Here is a 23836-nt window from a genome sequence, read left to right as displayed (position 1 = left end):
AACCCAATACTGGTTTTAAGGAGTCTGTGGGGAGGGGGAGGGAGGGCACATAAGCCCTCAGAGTTCAGCAAACTGTTACTGCTACCTTGCCTTGTAAGTGAAGCCGGGTCACCCTATCTGTAACCCTGTACCGGTGCTGGCACACGGTGCGCTCAGCGAGTCGCCAGTTCGGGGTGAGCAGGCAAGCTGAGCGCTGAGACCCGCGTGAGGATCCGACCTCCCTCTTTTCCCCCTCAAGACTTACATTAGTTGCTTGGGTGGATTTAGTACCCGAGCCACGCGTGCTACACGTGTACTACATGTACACCTACCATGTGCAGCCCAGATGAATTGTCACAAGGTTACCTGTCGCCAGGATTTTCTCAGGGACAGGCTTTGCTCTCCCCAGGGAGCAGCTGCTCCCTCTCTTGCACCCCACATGGATCAGGAAAGCTGGACTTGCCAGGGTGGGTCACAGAAGAGACTGACAGAAAAGCTCTGCCATTTGGTTATCTCCACTCTGTATTCATCTTGCCTTTTTGTTAGCATTTTACAGGATTTCTAGGACCAGTATGTTTATGGACACTCTCTCATTGTATCCTTAAATTTAAGGGTACACAGGACAGCTTACAGCAACCCCACAAGAATAAAATGTTACAGGTAAAATACAGTATACAGTGACAGGAAAAGGTGTGAGCAACAACAATTACCACTGCAGCTTATGTGAGCAAAAGTTTGTTTCACTCTATTTTTTCTCTTTTCTTTAAAAAAACCAAATAGTTCTGTGTGCAGTGGAAGCGGTAAAGCTTGGTCTCTTAGGGATTTGCATTGTCCTTGTCCATATAAACTGAGCTCACACTGTACATCTTCCTTTAGCAGGGGCACTACTCAGCCCTCTCCTAGTCCTGCCTGCCTGTTGTCAGGAAACTTAAAGAAACTCAGTATATATGAGACCTTTATCCAAGTTTGATTAAAACCGGTTAAGTTCACCATTTCTCAACACAGAGCAGCTGACTGACAGACAAGCAAGCACTGCAGGAGGTACTGTGTAAGCCTTGTTTCTCTAGAAATGCAGAATAGAAAATCACAAGTGTAAAGTTACTTCCCTGTGTGAGCATTTTAACTATATGCAAACATGTAATTTGCTTTTAAATTAGTTATTTATGAATCTTTCATATATTGCTTTTATTAGACTAATAGCTCAGGACTGCATCCTGGATTACACCAACACTTTTCAGAAGAGACATCGGGCAGTTGACTCCAGCCCAGTGAGAAGTGCAGGCTGTGGCCTTTTTTTGACTATTCCTCAGTAAGGACTAACTGAGGAATTTTCTGGCTTTGCAGTTGCAAGTCCCTGTGGAGTCCCACCACTCCAGCCCTGTAATGTCAGACCTCTGATTTGTTATTTCAGGTAAGATGCTTTTTACATCACTGTTATAACAGTACTGGTTAAAGCGAACTGACTTGGTTCAATTGATTTATCATTATTAAAAATCCAGTATTTGAGGTTTTAAGACACCCTGTAGTATCAGTTTGGAATGGCCAGCTGTCTTATTTCTGTCAGCCTTTACTGAGTCTTTGTTTAAGATGGCTATTCTTTGAGTTACTCATGCTCTGACATAATTGTAAGTGTGTCTTTAAATGATTAAAATTTAATATGAACATTCAGACACAGCACAGCGATAGTGGAAGAGGTAAATATGTTCACAGTTTAATTTTTACCTGGGATGGGTAACTGAAATTCTGCAGCTCCTGACCCTTTTCACATCTTCAGAGGCTCCAGCAGGCAGGGACCTTAGTGCCTGTTTGTTTATGGTTATGTTTTCTCGTCGGGGATTCCTGCTGGTTTGCAGGTGTTTCTGATGCTCTGCATCGTTCTGAGCCATGTCCTGCCACTGACTATCCAACCGGTAATCAAGAGATGGCGTTTTTTTCCCAAACAAGCTGCTCAACAGGTATCTCAGTGTGGATGGAGCCCCAGCTGCTGACAGGATGGTTTCGTGCAGTGGTTGCAGTGGTATGAAGACACATGGAGGTAAGAGCCACCATAGGATGCTGTGGGGTCCCAGGGATGCTGTGGGGTCCCAGGGATGCTGTGGGCTCTAGGAATGCTGTGGTGTCCCCAGGGATGCTGTGGGGTCCCAGGGAATGCTGTGGGCTCTAGGAATGCTGTGGTGTCCCCAGGGATGCTGTGGGCTCCAGGGATGCTGTGGTGTCCCCAGGGATGCTGTGGGCTCCAGGGATGCTGTGGTGTCCCCAGGGATGCTGTGAGGTCCTAGGGATGCTGTGGGCTCCAGGGATGCTGTGGGGTCCCAGGGATGCTGTGAGGTCCCAGGGATGCTGTGAGGTCCCAGGGATGCTGTGGTGTCCCCAGGGATGCTGTGAGGTCCCAGGGATGCTGTGGGGTCCCTAGGGACGATGTGGGCTCCAGGGATGCTGTGGGCTCTAGGAATGCTGTGGTGTCCCCACGGATGCTGTGGGATGAGCAGAATCCCAGGGATGCTGTGGGATGAGCAGTATCCCAAGAAGGCTGTGGGATCCCAAAGATGCTGTGGGATGAGTGGGACCCCGGGAGGCTGCGGGAACCCCAGGGGGACTGTGGGAGCCCGGGGGTGCCGTGGGGTGCCAGCGGTGCTGCGGGATGAGCGGGACCCCGGGGAAGCTGCACTGCGGGACCCCAAGGAGCCCGGTGCAGCCCGTGTGCGGGGCAGGCGGGGGTTGGCGGGGGCCATGTCCGTGCCTCTGCGGTGCGGCGGGACGCGCCGGTGCCGCTCCCCGCCGCCCGGCCCGGCCGGTCCCGGCAGCGCGCACCCCACGGCGCCCTACGGCCCCAGCGACCGGCCCGGCCGGCGGAGCGGAGCCCGAGTTGCCCTGGCGCCCGGCCCCGCGCTGCCCCGGCAGCCTGCGGTCCCTGGCACATTTGCAAGTGAGATGCAGAGAATAGCTGCGGGAGCTCGGGTGACTTTTAATCTTTCATTGCGGCACGGGGAAGGGATGTGGGTAACTAAGGCAATCGGTAGCTGCAGCCTCTAAAATGCCTTGTCCGTCAGGGATGAACCCTGGACCGTTGTATGGACGGGGAAGAACCACCACGTTTAGAAATAAATGATTCACTATTACTTTTTTCTTAACATACTCACCGAGCCTTTCTGTCCCTTAGCAATTCTTTCATTCTAGTTCCCCTGGAAAGTGAGGGATTTGATAGCCTTGTTCTCTGATACACCTTCTAAAGATACAAAGTAAGTATCAGGCATTCCTCTTTCCTTCTGAAATCCTCGTGTATCTCAACTCCATCACTGCCAAGGATAAAAACACAGTGTGTTCTTAACTTACATTCAGCTGCCGCTACTTAGAAAGGGGTTGAAAATACCACTTTTCTCAGAGGTGTCTGTCTTTGTGATAAACTGGGGACAAGTGGAAGAAGCATTAAAGATTTCTTTGCTTTAGGAGAAGTTTTGTTCGGCTGCTGTTCTGCTTGGCCCTGCTTCCTTGTTTTTTAAGCACAGAAATTTAAATGCAATTTGTTCATCATTAGTGTTTTCCTGATGGTTCAAGATTTCAAATTCAGGTATGGCCCTATGTCACTTGGGACACAAACCAGAATGAGCTGAACTAAGACCAGGAGATGCACTTTACATAGGCAGCAACTTCTCTTCTGCTAATAAAAAAATATGGTCTGTACTGTTATTTCAGTTTTGACCCATTTGTGGAAAACATTTGAATTCATGTTCTATGCAGTAGGGAAATTATTTTGTTTAGCTTTTCTTGAATTATTTTGGATATATTTAGTCTAAAACATGCAACCTTTGTTATTTGTTTTCAGGATGCTGTCTTTAATATTGTATACAGACATTTTAAATGTTTGTAAAATGTGAAAATTAAAATTAAACAAACTCTTAAACAATCTAAGCAGAAAATTTAAATGAGTCATTTAAAAGAAATCTTTGTAATCTGGAAATTTTATAGCTAGTGTTTTGCTTTTGTCTTTATCTCTCTTAAACAGGTTGCATTAAAGGAAAACTTTGCTGCTGTGAACAGAGCTTGTTAAGATGAAGCTCACTGGAATCGTCTGCATCCAGGAGCGCTATGGAGCAATTTTCAACATGGAGGAGAAGTTGTTACATGTGTCTGGTAATAGAAGACAGTATTTCACTGACAGAAAACTTATACAGAGTGGGGTAGCAACACCCTGGCGCCAAACTTCTAACTCTGAAGTGAACAGAAATGCTGGAGCACTGAATGAAAAAAGTATGAGAGCAGTAGTGACAGGAGGCGGAGGCTACTTTGGATACAAGCTGGGATGTGCTCTTGCCAATGCAGGAGCTTCTGTTGTTCTGTATGACATACACAAGCCTATCTGGAAAATTCCCAGTGGAGTAGTGTGTATCCAGGTACGAAAAATAATATTTTCACAACAGCCAAAGTTAGCTTGTTTACCTTTTCCATAATGTCTTACTAATTTTCACAGAATCCAAATACCTAATTGCAAATTATTGCAAATTTCAATAACCTTTTTAACTGTGTGAATAACCCACATTATTTTTTTGTCAACTGATTTAAGTACATCTGAAATAAGGAAACCAATGCAACCTGTAATTCGTAGCACAGAGTACCCACTTCCCCTCCTGACTCTGAAGTACTCCTCAGGACCCGGTCACTGCCCTCACCTGTGCTGTAGTTTAATCACCTGTAGAATGAACATAGGGGGATTATGAGGCTTAATGAATGTTTTTAAAGTCCTTTGGATTTCTATGGAAGAAAGTATGATTATCAGCAAGTATTGAAATGGGCCTAGTTTTCAGTCCCAGGATGTACAGTAAGTACAATGATATATATGCACTCCCTCTCTGCTAACCTGCTACGTGACAAATGCTAACCTGCAGCTTTCATTTCAAGTCCAACTATCTTTTCATATGTATTACAGGCAGATGTCAGGGATTATGATGCCATATCTGCAGCCTGTGAAGGGGCTAACTGTGTGTTTCATGTAGCTTCATATGGAATGTCAGGAAGAGAGCAAGTAAGTCCAAATCATTTTGTATTTTCCTGTGTGACTGTCCACACTGAGGATGAGAGACTCAGTGATGTAACACTGCATGTTAGATTTTATCTCTTTAGATTATCCTGAGAGCCTGAATCCAGATCCAGGCTGTTTTGGTAAATTGCTCTGTGCAAATTGTTGTGCTAGCTGCAAGCGGTGTGCTTACAGTACCGTTTGCCGAGTTGTAAAATTATTTCCTCCCCATTAGAGGCTCTACCAGCACCCTGGGAGGGCTTCTGAGTTGGAAATGGCATTGAAGAGTTCTGAAAATAAAGCAAGGACAAAAAGAAAGACAAGGGAGGCTGGTTCCCTCCAAACTCCTAATCTTTCCCTCAACCTTTCATACACAATTCCTACCTGTAAGGTCACTGGGAGGAATGAAACCTGAAGTAAATTCTAAATTATTTTCTATAACTAAATTATAACAATGGCTGCATTTCAAGTCTTAACTGTTTGCCATTGGTGGGTAAAAAGCTGTAAGGATGTACTTGATGTAGGACTCTGAGCCACAGTCTTTATGATTAAAGTTACAAACACACCCACCCACCCCCTTTCTTATCTTAATTAATAAAACAAACTTCAGTAATTACCTTAGCTGGACAAAATAGCTCATTCAGAGATGTTTGCAATTGAGCGGTGCATACTTGGAATTGGTCACTGAAGTGCTACTGAAACAAAGATATTGAATATATTGCTGCAAGATGTACAATCACTGGAAATGTGTGTTCAGAAGCACCACGATTCTCTTTGCTTCAAGCAGACTAGTCTTTAAAAATGAAAAAAAAAAAACAAAAACAAAAAAAACAAGCGTAGTTTAATGATTTGAATTCTTGAAGTCTGAAAAACTGCAGTCTAAATGATTTTTTTATGATCAAAGCACTAAACTCAGTACTTTTATTTGGGGACATTTATAACATCCCCCTATTGAATTTAAAATGTATTATTATTTTAAAATGCACAATTTCTTTATTTTCCTAGTTGCACAGAGAGGAAATTGAAACTGTAAATGTTCATGGAACAAGATTCATCATTGATGGTATGGTATCTAACCTTGCCATTGGGTGTTAGTATAGCATATCAAAATATTATACCACTTAGAAACAGCCAGTTGGCTTTTTTGGTACACACCATTTTTTACCAAATACTTAACATTTTTGGCAGAAGATGAGGAAATATGTCAGGTTTTCTACATGCTTGATTCTGCTATGGGGTGTGATATGATAGCCAGCACTGTAGTTCAACTACTTCAGCTTTTTGTAATTGTATTTGATCTGATGTCAGAATCCATATCCATGTAAGGAGTTAACTGCTTCCATGTGTATTTTGTGGCAGTAAACCTCGTTGCTATCAAATAGCTTGTGGTAGTGGGCAGCCCTTGAAGCAGATGGGCTGCTAGCCACCTGCCTGGCTAGAGCCGAAGCCCATCTCAGTAGGCTGGTAGCCGCCCTCCCAGAGGCACAGTGTTAGCTTGCAGCATCCAAATCAGCACGTCCCAGATTATTAAGCACTTGGTTCTAAACTGGTATTGTCCCTTTAAATATGCTCTGCATTTTAAGTCACCCAATCATAAAATGGAAGGATTTCCTCTTTTAACATTTGTCAGTTTCTCAGAAAATCTCATACAAATTTCCTTTCCATAGTTTCATTTTCCACTAAACTAATTTACTTTACACATTGCCGCAGCCTGCAAGCAAAGGAACATTGCTAGACTGATATACACCAGTACAGTAAACGTGGTCTTTGGAGGGCTTCCTATTGAAGATGGTGATGAGGAAACCGTGCCATATTTTCCAATTGAAAAGGTATTTTGGTTGTATTATATTTTCAAGTTTCCTCTTTGTTTACTTTCTTGTTTCTGAAAAAGCCTGAAGTTTTTGTGACCATGTTTTGCCTGATGCCAGAATCCAGGTACAAGAAAGAAGAAAGAAAACTCTTTACATTCTTCATAGATGCTATTCACAACCTTGACACAGCAGTTTCATGTACTTTGCAGTATATATTTCTTTGTTTCCTATCAAGGCCTTGCTTTTGGAAAGTAACTCATACCGTGTCCCGTTAACATTAATGAAATTCCACCTGGACACACAGATTGTGTTATATGGCTTGGTGCCTCTTTAGCCATTTATTATTTATATGATTTTTCTGCATCTCCCTTATTGGAGATGACATATATTCATTGTAGAGCTGATATGGGAAAGCAATCTATTTTTATGTGGTTTTATTGCATTTAATTATAAAGGAGAAAGTACTTCTGGGTGCTTTGTATACACAATTGGTTTTTGTTTCCCTCCTCTCTCCATCAAGTACTTCACAGTCTTTCAAGAAGTAGAAATAGATAGAGAAAATATTGAATTTATATTTTGAATAATATATCAAATAATAGTTTCTCTGGGACAGTGCCACAAGAAAGTGAGCAAGATAATTCAGACCAATCATAATGTCTTTAAAACTTGGCTTTTGACTTTTCCATTACCTGAAAAAGAAACCTGGATTACAAAGTAGTGATCAGTTACATTCTTGGCAGCATTCAAAGCATACATGTATTTATTGCTTCTCAAATGTGCTGAAATTAATTAACTGGATTTGCATAAACAAAAATGCTTGCTTACCTTATCAATGTGCATGTGTTTTACCCTAAACTAATCACCCATGAATTCTGTACTTTGACGTATTTGTTGCCATCTACTAAGTAAACACTAGTGGAGAAGAGATGCCCCTCTGTCCTGTCACTTCAAGAACAGATAAAAACATATTTCCTTTTTCTCTGTAGCATGTTGATCATTATTCCAGAACCAAATCAATTGCAGAACAAATGGTACTAGCAGCTAATGGAACGCCACTAGCAGGTACTTTTGTCCTAGCATGAATTCATAGAATTTACTCCTCCTCTTCTTATTCCTCACTACCACCCTGTATCCTGTATCAGTCCTTGGTGGACAAGACTGTGAATTGTGCAGTTACGAAATCAAGTTATCTATGCTCTCGCACAAATTAAAAGATTTTCACTTTGGTTTTAAGTTCCCATGGCATCTGTAAAAAGTTTCAGCATGTTAGCAATTAGCTCAGTATGTTAATTGAAAAGATGAAGACAGCTATAAATTAAACAAAAACAAGTGTTTAATGTCACTGTACTATGCAACATAAGTAAAACATGAATGCTGATTAAATTGTTACCCACCCTGCCCCAAGTTATATATTAAAATCTGAAGAAGCCACCTGATACTATAGCCTGGAATTATTTATTAGTGCTTCCCGAAGTTTTCCATGTTGAGGAAACCAGTTATACACTTGAATACTTAAGCTCACCTGTGAGATACTATAACTGCCAGTGCAAAACAAACTAATGTAAAGTGCAACATGATTCTATGTGACCAAGTGATACTGAGCTAAATTTAGCTGTAGACAACTTACAGAAATGACTCTTTTCACTTGATACTTGCAGAGGGCTATAAAGAGACATAAAGTCATTGGTGGGCATTCCACCCCAATAGAATTATTTATTTTAAAAAATAAAGGGGTTTTTTTTCCTTATTTCCTCTTCACATCAAAGACCATCTTAATTTTAGGAGCAATAAACAGTTCTGCATTTGTCGATGAAATTGGAACCAGTTAGTGTTCCAAACATCCCATTTTGATCCTGTGTCATAGCAGGATTCGGTATTTTGCATGTTTTCAAGTACTATTAAGAACAGCTATTAGCAGATGATGAACCAGCCAACTGATATACTTGGGAAGTGATTGGATTTTTATGATGGTCCACCCTTTCTCCCACTGAAATTATCACGAGCTTCTTGTGACTGTGCCTACTGTTGAGAACCTTTCAGCTCTATCCTGTACTGCTAGCGAGTCACTGTTACCTGTCAATAATTTTGTATGAGATTAGTTGGTTTCATTCCACTTTCCTCCTGATAACTTGCTCACTTCAGCAAACCCATCACCACAGCTGGTGCTTTGGTACAGAGACAAAGGACTGGTGAGAGAGAGGTTTGAAGTATCTGGTAATTTCTAGGAATCCAACTATGCTGGCAGGACTTCTCTGAATCTTATCTTGATGTTTTTCATGTTCTGATTCTGCCAACTTAATATCCAGCTACTAATCCAACACCTTTCAGTATGTATTATTTTTTAAGATGGTGAATTTATTTCAGAGTAAGTTCTGCTACCACAGCCTTTGGTTCATAAAAAGAAAGATATAGTCATGTGAATGTCACTTAAGACTGGTTTTACCAATTCTTCTAGGAGGTGGAATGCTCTATACATGTGTTCTTCGCCCACCAGGAATCTATGGACCAGAAGAGCAAAGACACTTGCCAAGGCTAGCAGTATGTGTTTTATTTTTTTGATCAGCATAATCTTCTATGATATACAATAGCATCACTTATTTGTGCTATAAATTGACTGAACTTCTTATTAGGCAGCAAATCAACAATTCAGTTGTCTGCTGAGTGTGATATAACTTTGTTAACAGGAACTATATTATATCTGTAAAGAATGTATAGTACATTTAAAAAGCCTTTTTTTGAAATTCAAACACATATTAAATCCAGCTTTATAATGTAACACTTACTATAAGATTCAGGCCAGGCTGTGATATTTAAAATGTCTGTTTGCATGCAACTTACACTAAACGGTTTAAAATATTAATGAAAAGAGATACAGTAAAATATCTTATTTCCAGTCTCAACTATTAACAGCTTTCGCGATCCAATGAAACAAGTTAAGGAGTCAAAAGCACCTTCTGGTACAATAGGTTACTAAAGGGCAAACAGCTGAGGTGCTCTTGTTTTACTTTTTCACTTGCTGTGTTTTAAAGTGTAGGACTAGTACAGTGTTTAGAATATGATCCCTATGGAATTGAGTCAGTTATTTTAAAAGCATCAGTACAATATAAAGTTATACACAGCTTTGAGGAAAGAACAGATTCAAGATTACCGCATAATAAATATCCTTATTTTGTGGCTGAGGTAGGGAATTATACTGGTCAGTCAAAATATAGTTTATAATCTTCTAAATAAAATAACTTTTAAGAATGGTAAATGTAATTTTAGTTAAACTTGAGATGTTTGCTTTAGCCCCCTCCCCAAAATAGAGACTTTTAAAATTTCCATGTAAGAATTTAAGCTTCTTATGAGCCCATTTTAAGGCATTATGCAACTGCCACCTTTTGCAATTTCTAAAATGTACCCATTAAATGAAAAATGTGACACCTAGCATCACCTTCCATTTTCTCCCAGCCAAAGCTATTTGTTAAATTTGATCCAATTTCGTGAACACTTTGATCCATTCAGAACTGTATCTTACCTTTCCATACAGTATTTTATTTATCCTTTGAACAGACTTGTATTTTTTGTAAATTCAGGCCATATTGTGTTCAATATGTTCTTTGATCCTTCCTTATGAGCAATATTTTTAGAGCTCTCTACACTTCTTGATTTTTAATTGATTCATGTATTTTTTTTTAAGTAGACAAACCTACAATTAGCTGGACAAGAAACTGCACTGTACCTCATCTTAAAACGCATTGTGTTTTGGTTTCCTGTTTGCTTATGTCTACAGAAGAATATTGAGAGAGGGCTACTTAGCTTCAAGTTTGGGGATCCTTCTGCTAAAATGAACTGGGTGCACGCAGAGAATCTTGTACAAGCCCAAATTCTAGCTGCTGAAGCTCTCACCCCTGAAAAGAACTACATAGCTGTAAGTGAACAATAAAAGCACCACAGTTTGGACAGTGGATCCTGCCACTTTATCCTGTACTATAGTAACTACTGTAGTAGCAGTAATTAATATTTGTGTTATTGTCCTTTAGTTTATGTTGTTGTCTGTATTTTTAGTTGACGAATGTGCTATGAACAGTGTGGAACCTGGCAGCATTGGCTGTGCAGTGTGCTAAGAGTTGGAATATTCAGTTCTGTAAGAACATCTCCATCTTTGCATTTTTGTAATATAGTATTTGCTATTTCTGGAAGATGAGCAAAGAATGTTATATATATGCTATGTCAGAAATGAAATTGGAAGGTCAGGCAGATTTATCCCCTGTATATAGATCCAGACTTAATGTTCTGAACTCTGATAATCAGTTCTTCCCATACCATAAGCAAATAAAAGCACATTTCGTTTGGATTGATTTCAGAAATAGTTGCAACTGTAAACACAGTTTTTTATTTGACCTAGAAGCACTACCCTTAAAGTATTACTAGAAAGATTTTTGAGGTAGATTAAAATACTTTTTCTAAAACCCTAAAAGCAAAAGGCAAAGAGGTAACTTATGCCTTGGTTACACAGATGGAGTCTCACGGATTTCAATGAGTCATAACTAGACCGAGAGCAGAACATGTCCCACCATTTGGTGAATTTGTGTTAACCGTACAAGTGAGATATGGCACCACATTTGCTAATGCATAGCCCTTCTGTACAGGCACATCTGTAACAAATAATTTATACCAAGGCATGTTAATCACATAAACCACTCGTCCCCCAATTTCATTGCGCATATTAGTACAACTGATTGAAACACGTTAGATAGTTTGTTGACTTGTATGTACATCCATGCATATTTTATATTGCTGTATTATTTTTAAGCTATTCACAAGGAGTGAGATAAAGAAAAATAAGTCAATATATATGCAGTATTATTTTTACTAACTTTTCTCTACCTCTTTAACAGAGCGGCCAGGTGTATTTCATCAATGATGGCGAAAAATTCAACCTTTTTGAATGGTTAACTCCACTTGTACGTGCAATATACACTTCAACTCCAAATACATTAATTTCTTTGACTGTATACAACTCCAGCTTTTGTGTGCATGTTACATTTGGTATGTTTGCTTTGGGTGTAAGAGTTCCGTTCTGAATGTGGGTTTAATTCCTTCTTCAAGTTCAGTGTGATTAGGGCTGTAACAAAGCCTACCTAAAATATTACATTAGAGCAACTGTTCTCACTGAGACCAAAGGACCATCTAAACCAGTATCCTCTTTTGAGTTGTCATTATCTTCATTTTTTGGGCACGCATCTGTTAATGGTGGCTATTTTGGGTGGACAAAAAATATAACTCCTAATTATTAGTCTGTAATATACAGTCTTTTCAAAAGAACATTTTATTGTTAACAGTGGGCTCAAAACCATAAATATGTCACAATGTTAAATTAGGTATCAGCACACGATGACCAATCAATTATTATAAACTTTTTTTTCCTTTTTTTAAGACTGCCACTTGAAAATTACATAGTGTCTGAATGTGACATGTAACTGGAATCCCCTGAAAAATGAACACTCAAATAGTAACAGCAATGATAATTTTTTCTGGTTTATCAGTAAATATTTCCACAAATATCTTCTGTATTGAAACTTTAAGACTTGCTTGAGGTTTCAAATTTTTTTCACTGTTTTTTAAATCTCTTTCAGTTTGAAAGATTAGGTTGCAGTAAACCACGGATACGTATTCCTACTTCCTTAGTTTATGCATCAGGTAAAAATATTTTATCAACATTTCTCTTTCTTGTCCACACGACCCTCATTCCTAATTGTAATATAATGGTGGTTTTTTTTTAATTTGCCTAAAATTTTCATGTATAAAAATAATATGCTGTGGGCTCATCTAGTGTGCAGTAGTTAGGGGTGTAGAGTAGTGGTAGTAGTTCAGTTGTATGCAGTGTGTTGAAAAGAGCCATTTACTATTCTTATCTCAAGTAGAAATCTTTTGTTACGCAGCCATGATAATGGAATACCTTCATCTGATGCTGAAACCATTTGTTGAACTGTCTCCACTGCTGACCAGAAATGAGGTAGTCTTTCTTTGTGAACTCCTCTTCATTCTCACAGGATGCATACATACATGTTAATACTGAAGCACCATTTAAGATTAAATTAGTAGAAAGTAAAATCCACCCATTACTACTTCAGCCCCCAATTTCCAGGGCAAATGTATGCATCATGTACATTTTAGGCAATATATTATGCTTGTTACCATAATCTTTGAAAAGGGAAGCACTTAAGTTCCCCATCTGGGAGAGGCTCCTTCAGCTCCTTCCTTTCAAGGCCCAGTATCCTGTATGGCTTTAGCTGGTCAGTTGGACCCTAATTTCTGAAGATATTTAGGCAATTACAAGATGGCTTTTATCTGCCTCCTTTGATATATAAATGAGTGCAGAACATTTTTTGTGGATGTTTTCAAGGCTAGAAGATTCTGCTTTGCAGTTTTTACTGCCTCTGGGCTTTCAAGATTCTCTTTTTGAGTGAACAAGTTTAAATGGGACTATATGTCAATAGAACATTGATATAATGTTGTGGGGTAGTGGGGTTTTTTATTTAACATTTCCTTTAACTGTGCTTTCACTGACTTTGCTCCCATTTCCTATGTATTCATATGTTTGTATGTTGACTCTTTTGCCCTAAAGGTACAGAACATTTCTATAACTCATACATTTCGAATAGACAAGGCACGAAGTCAGCTGGGGTACAGCCCAGAGAAGTTTGCATTTGCTGATTCTGTGGACCATTACATTAAAACCAGACCAGAAGTCCAGAATCATCACATCTTCCTCAAAGTTTTGCTTTCTTTAATTGTTAGTTTAAGTTTGATCTTTCTTTCTTTAAGATTTGATGGCCTTTCAGTTCTGCATTTTTTTAAAGAAACACAACACTGACTTGCATAAAGTGCATTTACTCAGTACTGCTACCTGGCTCATTCTAAATTCCACAACAGTTAATGACCCCAATGCAATAAACAGGGAGTTATTCTTAGATTTAAAAACAAAGCTGTAACATCAGTAGCTGTATTTGAGAATTAAAATACAGTAAACAACTACAGCCAAATCACTGAAACACACTGGAGTCAAGACTATTGCATCTGTTTATTTCATACCAAACCCCCAACTTTCCACATTGATTGCTGAAGTAAATGAGAACCTGGAGAAAGAACAAGAGCTACAGCCAGCCTGCAGTGCTTCACCGGTGAAGAAAAATTGCGAAAGGAGAAATATTGACCACAGCTGCTGCCATGGCTCACTGCCTTGGGGAACTGAGGAACAAGCAAAGGGACGGACAGAACCGATTACTGTAAATAACACACCAGCCCTACAGGGAGAGTTCACACTGTGTGAATTTCTTTTGTGAATTAGCTGTATCACTGCGTATGAAGGAAAATAAAAGTGTACTTGAAACTTCACTAGTCAGTCCTGTGCCTCTGTGCAGACTGTTCCAGAACCGCTTCTGCCCTGCCCCTGGGGTGCAGAACCATCTGTGACAGCACCTGGCACCAGTTTGGAGGCCTAAAGGGGCACATGCAGGTACGGGTTTTCATGAGTCAAACTGACATATTTTAGTTAAATTGGAAGTTAACTAAATTACATTAGTGCATTTATGTCACAGTAGAAGAATCTGCCACTATGGGTTGTACTGCTTCCTTTACCCGCTGTAGTGGAGGACAACTAACAATAAAGCTTAGTTGCTTATCAACCAAGGTATAACTATGGTTTTGCACCTAATTTCTGAAGTATAGGAGTTGTACTGAGCAAATCCCTGCAGTAGCTAAAGTGAACAATGTGCTTTTTGAATTACTCCGCAGCTAAAACAGGCCTAAAAACCAGGTGATCTGGGAGGCTCCACTCTCTCCCATCTGCACCTGCCACTCGTGCTGATGATTTATCACAGAAATCTCCCTCCTATCTGCACCTTTTCCAGCCTGTAACATGGGAAGCACGATGGGACTAGGGATGAAATGGGAGAGCCAGAGGAATCAAGGGCGGGGCGGCAGTAATCCTACATGGGCTTGAAAATTCTGGAGAAGGTGGGAGGGCCGAGACCTCACCTCAGCTGCCTCTGTACAGGGCAGGTGGCAATGACCGGGGCAAGACCTGTGGGTTGAGGGCGCAGTGACCCAAACCCTACACGGGAAGGCAGAACTGCCAAAAGTACGATTTCTGATTTTATTTTTAAGGCGAAAGCCACCCCGCTTTCCTCGGTACGTACCACCCCTTCTGCACTTCGATTTCGAGGAGCGGTGACGGCCAAGGGCCCCCCGCCCGGAACCCTCGGGCCGCCCCCGCGCTCGCGGAGGTCGGGCGGCGAAAAGGAGCCGCCGCGGCGGCGGGACAAAACAGCTTGGCAGCGGTGGGATTCGAACCCACGCCATCGAAATGACTGGAGCCTAAATCCAGCGCCTTAGACCACTCGGCCACGCTACCGCCTGGGTGCTGAGGCGCCCGGCAGGCCTCTTTCAGGGGGCGGCGCCGCCGCTCTCCCACCCGCCCCAGCGCGGCCCGCCTGTGCCTGCGCTACCGCGACGGGCTGCGGCGCGGCCGGCCGGCGCCCCGCCGTCCCGGGAACCGCACCGGCTGCGGCGGGCGGCCCCGCCGGCTCTCCGGCGGAGGGGCTCCGTGGCCGGGGCTGCCGGCGGCGCCGCCCGGGCCCGCCCCCCGCCCCAGGCCCCGCGGGCTCCCCGCGGCCGGGGCGGGCAGCGCGTGCCCGACAGATGGCGCCGCTGCCGCGCGCCGGCTGCACACGTGGCCTGGGCGCCGCCCGCGCTGACCCCTGACCCGCCGCGGAGCCCCGCGCTGCCGCCCCGCGCCCGGCCAGCCCCCGGGCCTCGCCCCGCTCCTGCCCGGGGCGCCTTGGCCTCGGCAGGCACGGGGCCGGCACCTGGGCAAGGCGCTGCCCGGGGGCCTGTTCCCCACAGCGGTAGCGGCGGAGCGCCAGCGCGGCCTTAGGAGGGCTTTGTCCGGTGGCGCGGAGCCGCCACTCTCGGGACGTTCTTTGCTGCGGGCACGCAGGGGCGAGGGCAGCCCCTTCGACGGTGCCTTTGCAGCCGCAAGAGCAGGTCTGCACATGTCCCCCTGCCAGGAAGAGGGTCCGGTCAGCCCGCCAAGCAGGAACTACCCCCGGCCTTCTCTCCAGCGACCCTGAGGCAGACGGTGGCCTCTTGGCCCACGGTAGTCAAGTGCTGCTCACAGCTGCCGGCACACTGCGGGGCTAGTGACCTTCCCAGCCAGCTGCTGACTTGGCACCACAATGTGCCTCCAGCTGAACCATTCTCACCCAAAATGGGAGGCCCCTGGCTGCCTTTATCTTGGTGCCGCTCGACATGGAGCTGCAGGGGCTGGTACAAAGTGCAGCTGGTGGCCAGGGCTGTCCATACAGAGCTCATCCTGCTGCGTCTGTGCCTCACTTACCTGCGGCTGCAGAGCTTGGGCATGGTGTAAGCAGGTGCTTTTCCTGTCCACCTCAATGAGGGAGCTGGGTTTGGCAACCAGAGCTAGATTCAGGCTGTCACTGGTGAGTAGAAAGACAAACTTTCTTATTCTGGGAGGCCTGTAGGAGGAATTTGTATAATTACTTTGTGGACAGTGCTAAAAATATCAGGACTAATGCTGTGCAATTAATACAGAGAAATTATGTCTCCCATTGCTCTCCTTCCTTTAAGAAGTCATGCGCTGGTGCTCCAGGAAGGTTTATGCATGTATATTATATGCACCTACCATATGGCTGAAGTGAGGCTTATGACCAACAGGATTTACCTCATAAGAAAGGACTGTCATAGGAGTATGTAGGCCCAAATTGTTCATAGTTTTAAGTCATTTACAGGCAACTTTTCATCTGGATTTTCAAATGAATGCAGAATAAAACTGCTCTGGAAGTTAGTATCGTCTAGGGTATGCTTTCCTTTTTCTTTTCAAAAACCACAGGTTTCTAAACAGAACCTCAACAGCATACTGGAATTCAGCAAGCTTTGGTGCTCTTGGAAAAAATATATAAGCACTGCTGAGCCTACTAAATGAAAACATAACATACTAGGCTTGCAGATCACTAATTTCCTAGGTTGCCATTTTAAATTTTAATTTTTAATATTTAAAAAAACCCACCCAACATGAATCAAACTCCTCATGTGTTAAGGATATATAGTGGGTAACATCTAAATAGAAAACTAAAACTAGAAGATGCAGCATACCTGGGCTAATATCTGGTATCTAATTTTGATATACACCTTTAGTATTTTATCAAACAGTTTTTCATCGTCACTGATTGGTCTTTTAAGAAAATGTTACAGAGAAGCCTGAAAATAAGTACGCCCTTGCATCAGGGTACCAGAGCTGATTTATTTAAAAGCATGAGAAATGTGTAGCTTGAGATGGTATAACCTATGTTCCCAACAGAGCAATATATCCATGAGGATATATAGCATAATACAGCCATTATCCGCTGGGTCCCTTTTACTCCGAAACAATGCTGTGTGTTTGCACAAGTTTAAAGCCAGTTATTCTTGTGACTCGTTCAGTTGTGCTCATATCACACCAGTAACAGTATTCCACTGTTATCAGTACCCTACGATAGCCGATGGTGATTTTTTTAACCATTATCAATACTTTTTCATGCAGTGGGAACTGAGCATCTGGCTTCCACTAGGCCTTCAGAATTAATTTGACAAGTCTGCCTTCTTCCCAGGCCCTGCTGTGAGGAATCCCGATGGCAGCCCTGCCGGGTGCTGCTTTCCCCAGGGTGCTCAGCTGGGCTGCCTGCAGAATGAGAAGTGTGGAAATGCACATTCTGGTGCTGATGGGGCAAAAGTGCTCTGTTTTTGATAGTTGTTAATATTTACAACAGTGATTTGCAGCTGGGAGATGAATAGGACCTCGGAGGTTTTCTGCACAACCCCCAAACATTGTAAATGTGTTTCATTTGAGCTTAAACTCTGCAGGAATTTGAGACTACCCAGAAATGTGCCTGTAAGAAACAGCATTAAATGGGGGCTCAGTCAAGTCCCAGCTTTACATTCTCAAATGAGGCCTGCACACTCAGCATAGTGCTGGAATTTGCTGCCAAAATCACAGGTAACCTCAAAACTGTCATCAGCATTCCTGGATGCACATGCTGCTCCCTCCAGTCCCCAAGCTAAAGCTACAGTTTAATTTATGTAAGTAACGGTGGTGGTAGGCAGGTGTTCCTGGCAGAGAGAGCATCTGCTCTGTGTGTTTTTAATTAAATATTAGTAATCTTCCTCCCGAAGATTAGCTCGGCACTAGCGTTGCAGCAGCATCTCTGTGTTGCCTCTCTGGAGAGAACAGGAATTGTGCGTTCTGTCTGTGATGCTGCAAGAAGCTGTCACAAAGGATGGACTCACATCTTCCATCTTGGTTTTGTATCCCCTACTTATGGCAAAAAGCACTAACGAGGATTATTTACATGAATACAAGATTCAACCACAGTAAAAGGGGCAGATTCTTTGCAGGCTGCCAAGTAATACAATTAAGCCAGAACCTATTTACATTAATTTCCATGTAATCCATGAAAGGAGTTTTGTTTAAATTTTCCACAAAATCTATCTTGAGGAAAAGCTTAAATATGGGTGTTTTCAACGCAGAAATGTTTTAGGAAGAAAGCAAATGTGAGTGACTTGAGGAAATCTAGTATCTGGTGCATCCTTGTTGCGTTTCTCCAGGGGAAGCGAAGCACTCTGCACTTCACGCAGCTGAAGAGGCCAACCTGAGAGCCCCACGGTCACTGCCCAGGTCCGCTCCCTGCCTTCCCCCAGGCTGCGGTCTGGGGGGGCTGCTGTGCCACGGCCCCTTCCCGTGGCAGCACCTGCCCCGGGAAACCCACCTCTGGGCTCCAAAGGCGAAGGAACCAGAGTTTAAAGAAAAGCCGTCTGCCGCTCCTGGGAGCCGCGCTCGGGAGACCTGGCTCGGGGGGGTTCCGGCACAGCCGCTTTCCCTCCTGCTCCCGCTCGCCCGGGATTCCTCCGTGTCTAACCCCGCGCAGTGCTGACCGAGGGGGTTCTCCTCGAATTTTCAACGTTTTTCTGACAAAAAGGAACAAAGCGTCAGGGACGTTCCGCGCCTCACCGCGGCGCGAGGCTACGAGCGCGTCGCGCACCTCCCGGGCCGCGGCCGCTGCTGAGGCGAGTGTGAGGCGCCGCCTTCCCGCCCCCCGGCGGCAGCGCGGGCGGGGCGGCCCCTCCGCCCGGCCCCTCTCTGCCCCCGGCCCCGCCGCCCGCCTCCCCTCCGCCGGGCGGCCCCGCTGCCCGCCTTCCCTTAGCAGGGCGGTTGCGCGGTCGCCTGCCGGGGCACGGGCGGCGGCAGCAAGATCGCGCTGCACCGCCCAGGATCGCTCTGCACCGGCCGGGGCGGCGGGTCCGGGCCGCGCTAACCCGGTAGGTGCCTTCGTGACGCGGGGGGGTCGTGCCCGCGAAAGCTGTGGCGGGGTGGAGTGCGGAGGGCGGAACGGGCGATTTTAATTACGACAAATGGTGAACAACCTGGCGGGCCAAGTGTGAGCTTGTGCGGTGACCTAAAAATAACCAGACGGTTTTGTGTCGGACAACACTCCTGTACTTATGCTTGGAGATAATAGTTTCATCCATAGGTGTTTCCAGGATAGTGCAGTTGATTTTAGGGCACGCCCAGTTTAAAAGTCCTGAAATCCTGTTTGTAACTGCGGGGCAGCTCGAGGGGAGAGCGGGGCTGGTGGTGCGGCGCGGGCGGCGGGTGAAGGGCGGCCCGAGAACCCGCTGACAGCCTGTAATGGCCTTTGGGACCGCTTGGGTCTGGAGAATTTTTTAATATGCACTAATCATGTGGTTGATTAATAACGTGAAGTACTGGAGCAAACGCTTACAAAAAGTCAGTGATAATTGATCAGTGTATTTAAAGCCAGTTGGACTAACCGTTATTAATGGCAATGGGGGGACATTTTAAAGTGATCTTGAAAGTTCCTTTTTTGTTCTTTTATAGCCTTGTGTTTTGGCAGCTGCTGACATAGTATTTGTTTGTGTTTGGCAGAAGGTGGGCTTGACTCAGAATGGTCGTTTCTGTGCTTTACTGCTTGCAACTCTAAAAGCTATTTCTGTGAAGCTGCAGTGCATTTCCTCACGCAGGGTTTCGAGTTTCAAATGCATCATACTCCACGCTGGCCCAGATGAACTCTCCCATTTGCTTCGTGAATTTAGCATCATTGCTCTCTGACACTCTCTGGGTAATGCAGTGCATTATTCCAGCTGTGCTTGCAGACAAACTGGATGTGATTTGTGCCACGGTGTTTGTGGTACTGACACACTGGAAGGGACCTGAAATAAAGACTTCTGATTAGAAGATCTGCACTTGGTAAGACCAGGTTTGTCAGAGTTAGCCAGTGAGTTGAGACATTTCTGTGTTTTTTAATCTTGTTTTTTATCAGAGCTGTTAGCGTGACTCACTAAACCTGTTTTCTTGCCAGTACACAGTGCAGATGAGAACAGACGTTTGCTTCACAAGGGTCGGTTGGGTGTTTGGAAAGCGCAGTAGTTCTGTAATGTGCTACAGGACCTTAATGTAGTGGTGGGGTTGTTCTGGACCATGTTATGTAGCTTTGTGTCTATAGTTCATGAAGATGATAACACTAAGTTGTAAGGTGCACAGCCTGTCTAGTTGCTTAGGTTAAATTTCAAATAATTTTAAAGGAATGTTAATCTGAAAAAGGCAATTTCTCTCTTAAAAGAAAAAAAAATGCTTGTTACTGTTACAGGTATCCTGCTAGATGGCTTTAGCTGATGTGGTATTAAATCAGAAAGGATTTAGGATTATGCCAGGAAGAGGGGGCTCATTCTTGGGTTGGTGCTTCTCTTCAAGAGAAGGTGGAACTTCCTCTGTTCTAGGGCAGTTCATGTTCCCCTGTCCTGTGCTAAAGTGGTGCAGAGGGCTGTGTCTCAGCTGAAACAGCCACTAAGAAGTAGCTGAAGATGCTCCATTTCCCCCTTTGCTGACTAGAGTAGAGCATTCCTATTGCTCAGATCTTTGGGATGAATTAAGGCAGTTTTCAGTGCTGAGGCAGCTGTGGGGCCTTGCTCAAGGGTCCTGCCAAACCAGGAGCACTTTTAACAACAGACACCCTACAAGAAACAAGTTATTTTTACCAGTGCTCTGATGTGAATTTTTCCCTCTGTTGATCTGTGTTTGCATATGCACTGTGCTCAGCAACACCGTAGATTGTCCTTGAAACTTGCCTGCCCCTCCTGGTGGTGTGACTCTTGGATATAAAGACAAGAGAAAGAAAAATACATCAAAAAGGCACTGGAAAAGCCCAAAAGTTCATAGAGACTCGGAACAGATTTAATGAATAACCATATTTTAGAATATCTTCATTTTGAATTACATAGTACAAGGTTGATTTAAAAAAAGGAATACATTTTCAAAGTAGATTGGAGTGGGTAGTTTAAATTACAGGTTGTGATAATGCAGGCTTGCAGCCTAAGTTCTGTGCAGTCTGACTCTCTTTGCTGCTTTGCTTCTGTAATGGATATTAAAGACTAAATGATGAAAACGTAGCAGCAGTGAAGTGGGGGTTCCTAAATAGTGCAGCTTTACGCCATGATGCAAAAGCACAGAATATAAACCTTGGGATGAAGCTCAGGGCTTTTGGTCAAATAAACCAAGGTTTAGAGCAGTGTTTGTGGAGTTTAAAGTTTGGTTATTGAACTCTGTTTTAAAGAGCATGTTACATGAGTACAATTTTTAGTAAATACACTTCCAAAGTAAACACCACAAGTCCTTTACAAGAAGTATGGTTCCAAGAAAAACTGACAAGAGTTTTATAAACACCATTAGCTTTAAATACAAACTGGTTTGTGTCATGATGTTCCATTTACACAGCAAGTCACAGAAATAATGACTGTTTGCAATCACTGCTGCATAAACCTTCATTCCTGTTGCTGCTGCTTCTCGGACCTGATGGGATCTGCTGATGTGTATTTGACTGCAGTGGTAGAAATGAGTGCAGGACAGCAGTTGTGGGTATGAGGCTAGTCCAGTGCTACAGTATATTCCTGAGTTAGTTGTGTATTTGAAGCATCATTTTACATCTGCTGTTGGTGTGTGCTGACAAGCAGTAGAGGTTAACGTTCTCACATAGTTATTAGACTTTGGTAAGATGATCGCAGTAAAAATGGTAGTGGCAACTGAGGATTCCTTCCTTTCCAGTTGTGTGCTACTGCCTCTTTCCAGAAATGACAGCTCTCACGTGGTCGTTGCTAGAAAAGCAGATTATATGAATGCTCCAAAGCTGCTTCAGTGCAAAGTCAGATGAGTTGTCTCAGACCTCCTTCAGCAGTGGTTTACTGTAGCCGATGCTGCCCGATGCAGGTGGAGTTCTCGTGTTCTGTGCTGCTAGCCAATCCGTGGAAATGCTACCTCTGTCAGAAAGGCAGTAACCAACATAATGGTGCTAGTGGTGAAAGCTGACAGACGTTAAAGTACTGCTTCTGTGATGACCATCTTATCAGTAGCTGTGGTCTAAGGTCTGCAGCTATGAATACTGCTGTAAGAGTGTATTTATCTGGTACGATTTCATGGAGAAAGAAGGTTGAATTTGCACAAAGAATAACAGTGAAGCAAAACTGAAAACCTTGCTTTGTAGTTGTCTTTTGGCTAGCTGTGTGAAAAATCCTTGATTTAGCTGGTTGGGTGAGGTTGCTCTAGAACTAAGCAATTGATGGACACTTAGTGTCTGCTTTCAGCTGCATGCTGTTGCACAGCCAGAGTCAGGGCTGAATTTTGGAAATTCTAACTAATCCTCTCCTTTGTAGGTGCAAGTGTTTTCAAAGTATCTATGTAGGCTTTCACCTCTTCCAAGGGCTTTGATTATTCCTACATCTCATTTTTCTAGCTTGTAAAACAGATGATACTTCTGTTAGATGGGTCTTGGAAGGAGGGGTGATACTTTATTGAGAACAAATTAAGTGAAGTATTCTGTAAGCTCAAATCGTTGTTTTCAGGGATCCAGGACCAAAAGGGTTTTAAGCTGTATCTCATGTGAAACAAATCAAGATAAGCTGCTTTGTGTAGTCTAGTTCTGCCCTCTTATCAAGAACAAAACAGGCAGACCTGACTCTAATATACTCACAGTAGCCATCTGAAGAGCCAGCAAAATTCACTGCAAGCAGACTTGTCAATAAATACTGGTTTAAACTTGACTAAATCTGTGTGAAGATTTGGATGATTATTTTGCATTCATCTAACCCCTTCCTGTTTTTCATGCAGCAGAGCAACATGAATAATCAAAGCTAAAATGAGGAGAAAATATTCCCGTTCATTCGACTGGGCCTAGAAGTTTGTGCTTGTGCTACTGGTTTCTGACTGCTTCAAAGAAAATACCCTTAAGTGTTGATAGTGGTTTGAGTCATGGTGTGTTTTGTAAACCTGCTTTATTATTTTTAAGGAGGAAAATGTACAGTAAAATCAAGCAGTAGCCCAGTCCCTTGTGTGTCTGTCCCTTTCCAGCCTTCCCTTGGGTGAGCCTACGCTGGCTTTTTGTTCTTATCAGAAAATCTCTTCTGAAGCGACTCTCCTGATCATCTCAGCTCATTGCACTTTGATTCATGTTGAAAAGCAGTCTCGGATCTTGCAAACTAAATTCCTTGTGTATGAAACTTAACTGGAGATCATAGCACAGTCACTGGTGGTATCTGCTCCCTGAGACCAGACTGGAGTTAGTCTGAAGTAAAGGGGATGTCAGACCCTCAACACAACCGTGCTGTTCTACAGACCTGCCCCCAGTTCACCGTGGTACTTGTGGTGTAGAAGGAGCTGTGCTGTGTTGATGTCTGCTGGGTTCTTGCCCTGGCATATGTTTCTCCTGATAAGTTTTAATGACTCAGGTTGTTCGTTCTTGTCTGCTTGGTTGTGATCAGATTTGATGATTAACCTCAGCATTGTATAAAAATGCAACAGGAAACAGTGGAGTGACCTGGAAAGCCTCAAGCAGGATACGGTCATAAGGGAATCAGTTGCATGTTGTACTCCCAATAGAAGAAACTATTTAACAAAAGTGTGTGGCAGAAAGGTCATTTCACTGCA

The 23836-nt window shown here is 43.4% G+C and overlaps 2 protein-coding genes and 1 non-coding gene across 5 annotated transcripts in view; 2 read left to right on the top strand and 1 right to left on the bottom strand.

The window, feature by feature from the left end:
• Positions 1–1741: 1741 nt before the first annotated feature.
• Positions 1742–13709, top strand: LOC141966520 (putative short-chain dehydrogenase/reductase family 42E member 2). The gene is made up of 13 exons (XM_074919356.1): positions 1742–2014; positions 3140–3218; positions 3983–4370; positions 4904–4999; positions 5999–6056; positions 6704–6822; positions 7791–7866; positions 9260–9342; positions 10577–10714; positions 11685–11750; positions 12423–12486; positions 12729–12802; positions 13415–13709. The coding sequence occupies exons 3-13, from the start codon at positions 4029–4031 to the stop codon at positions 13661–13663; spliced, it is 1365 nt and encodes a 454-aa protein (XP_074775457.1). The 5' UTR covers positions 1742–2014; positions 3140–3218; positions 3983–4028; the 3' UTR covers positions 13664–13709.
• A 1411-nt stretch (positions 13710–15120) lies between these two features.
• Positions 15121–15202, bottom strand: TRNAL-UAG (transfer RNA leucine (anticodon UAG)). Its single transcript has one exon. It is a non-coding gene; the product is annotated as a tRNA-Leu (tRNA).
• A 3821-nt stretch (positions 15203–19023) lies between these two features.
• Positions 19024–23836, top strand: part of EEF2K (eukaryotic elongation factor 2 kinase) — a 32670-nt gene continuing 27857 nt past the window's right edge. For all 3 annotated transcript variants that reach the window (XM_074919206.1, XM_074919207.1, XM_074919204.1), the window contains exon 1: positions 19024–19161. The gene's annotated coding sequence lies outside the window, so the exon portion shown is untranslated. The remainder of the gene's footprint in view (positions 19162–23836) is intronic.

The sequence above is a fragment of the Athene noctua genome, chromosome 15 (assembly GCF_965140245.1).
Source record: "Athene noctua chromosome 15, bAthNoc1.hap1.1, whole genome shotgun sequence".
Classification (NCBI taxonomy): Eukaryota; Metazoa; Chordata; class Aves; order Strigiformes; family Strigidae; genus Athene; species Athene noctua.
The sequence above is the reverse complement of the archived record's forward strand: the minus strand, read 5'-3'. Positions and strand labels throughout refer to the sequence as shown.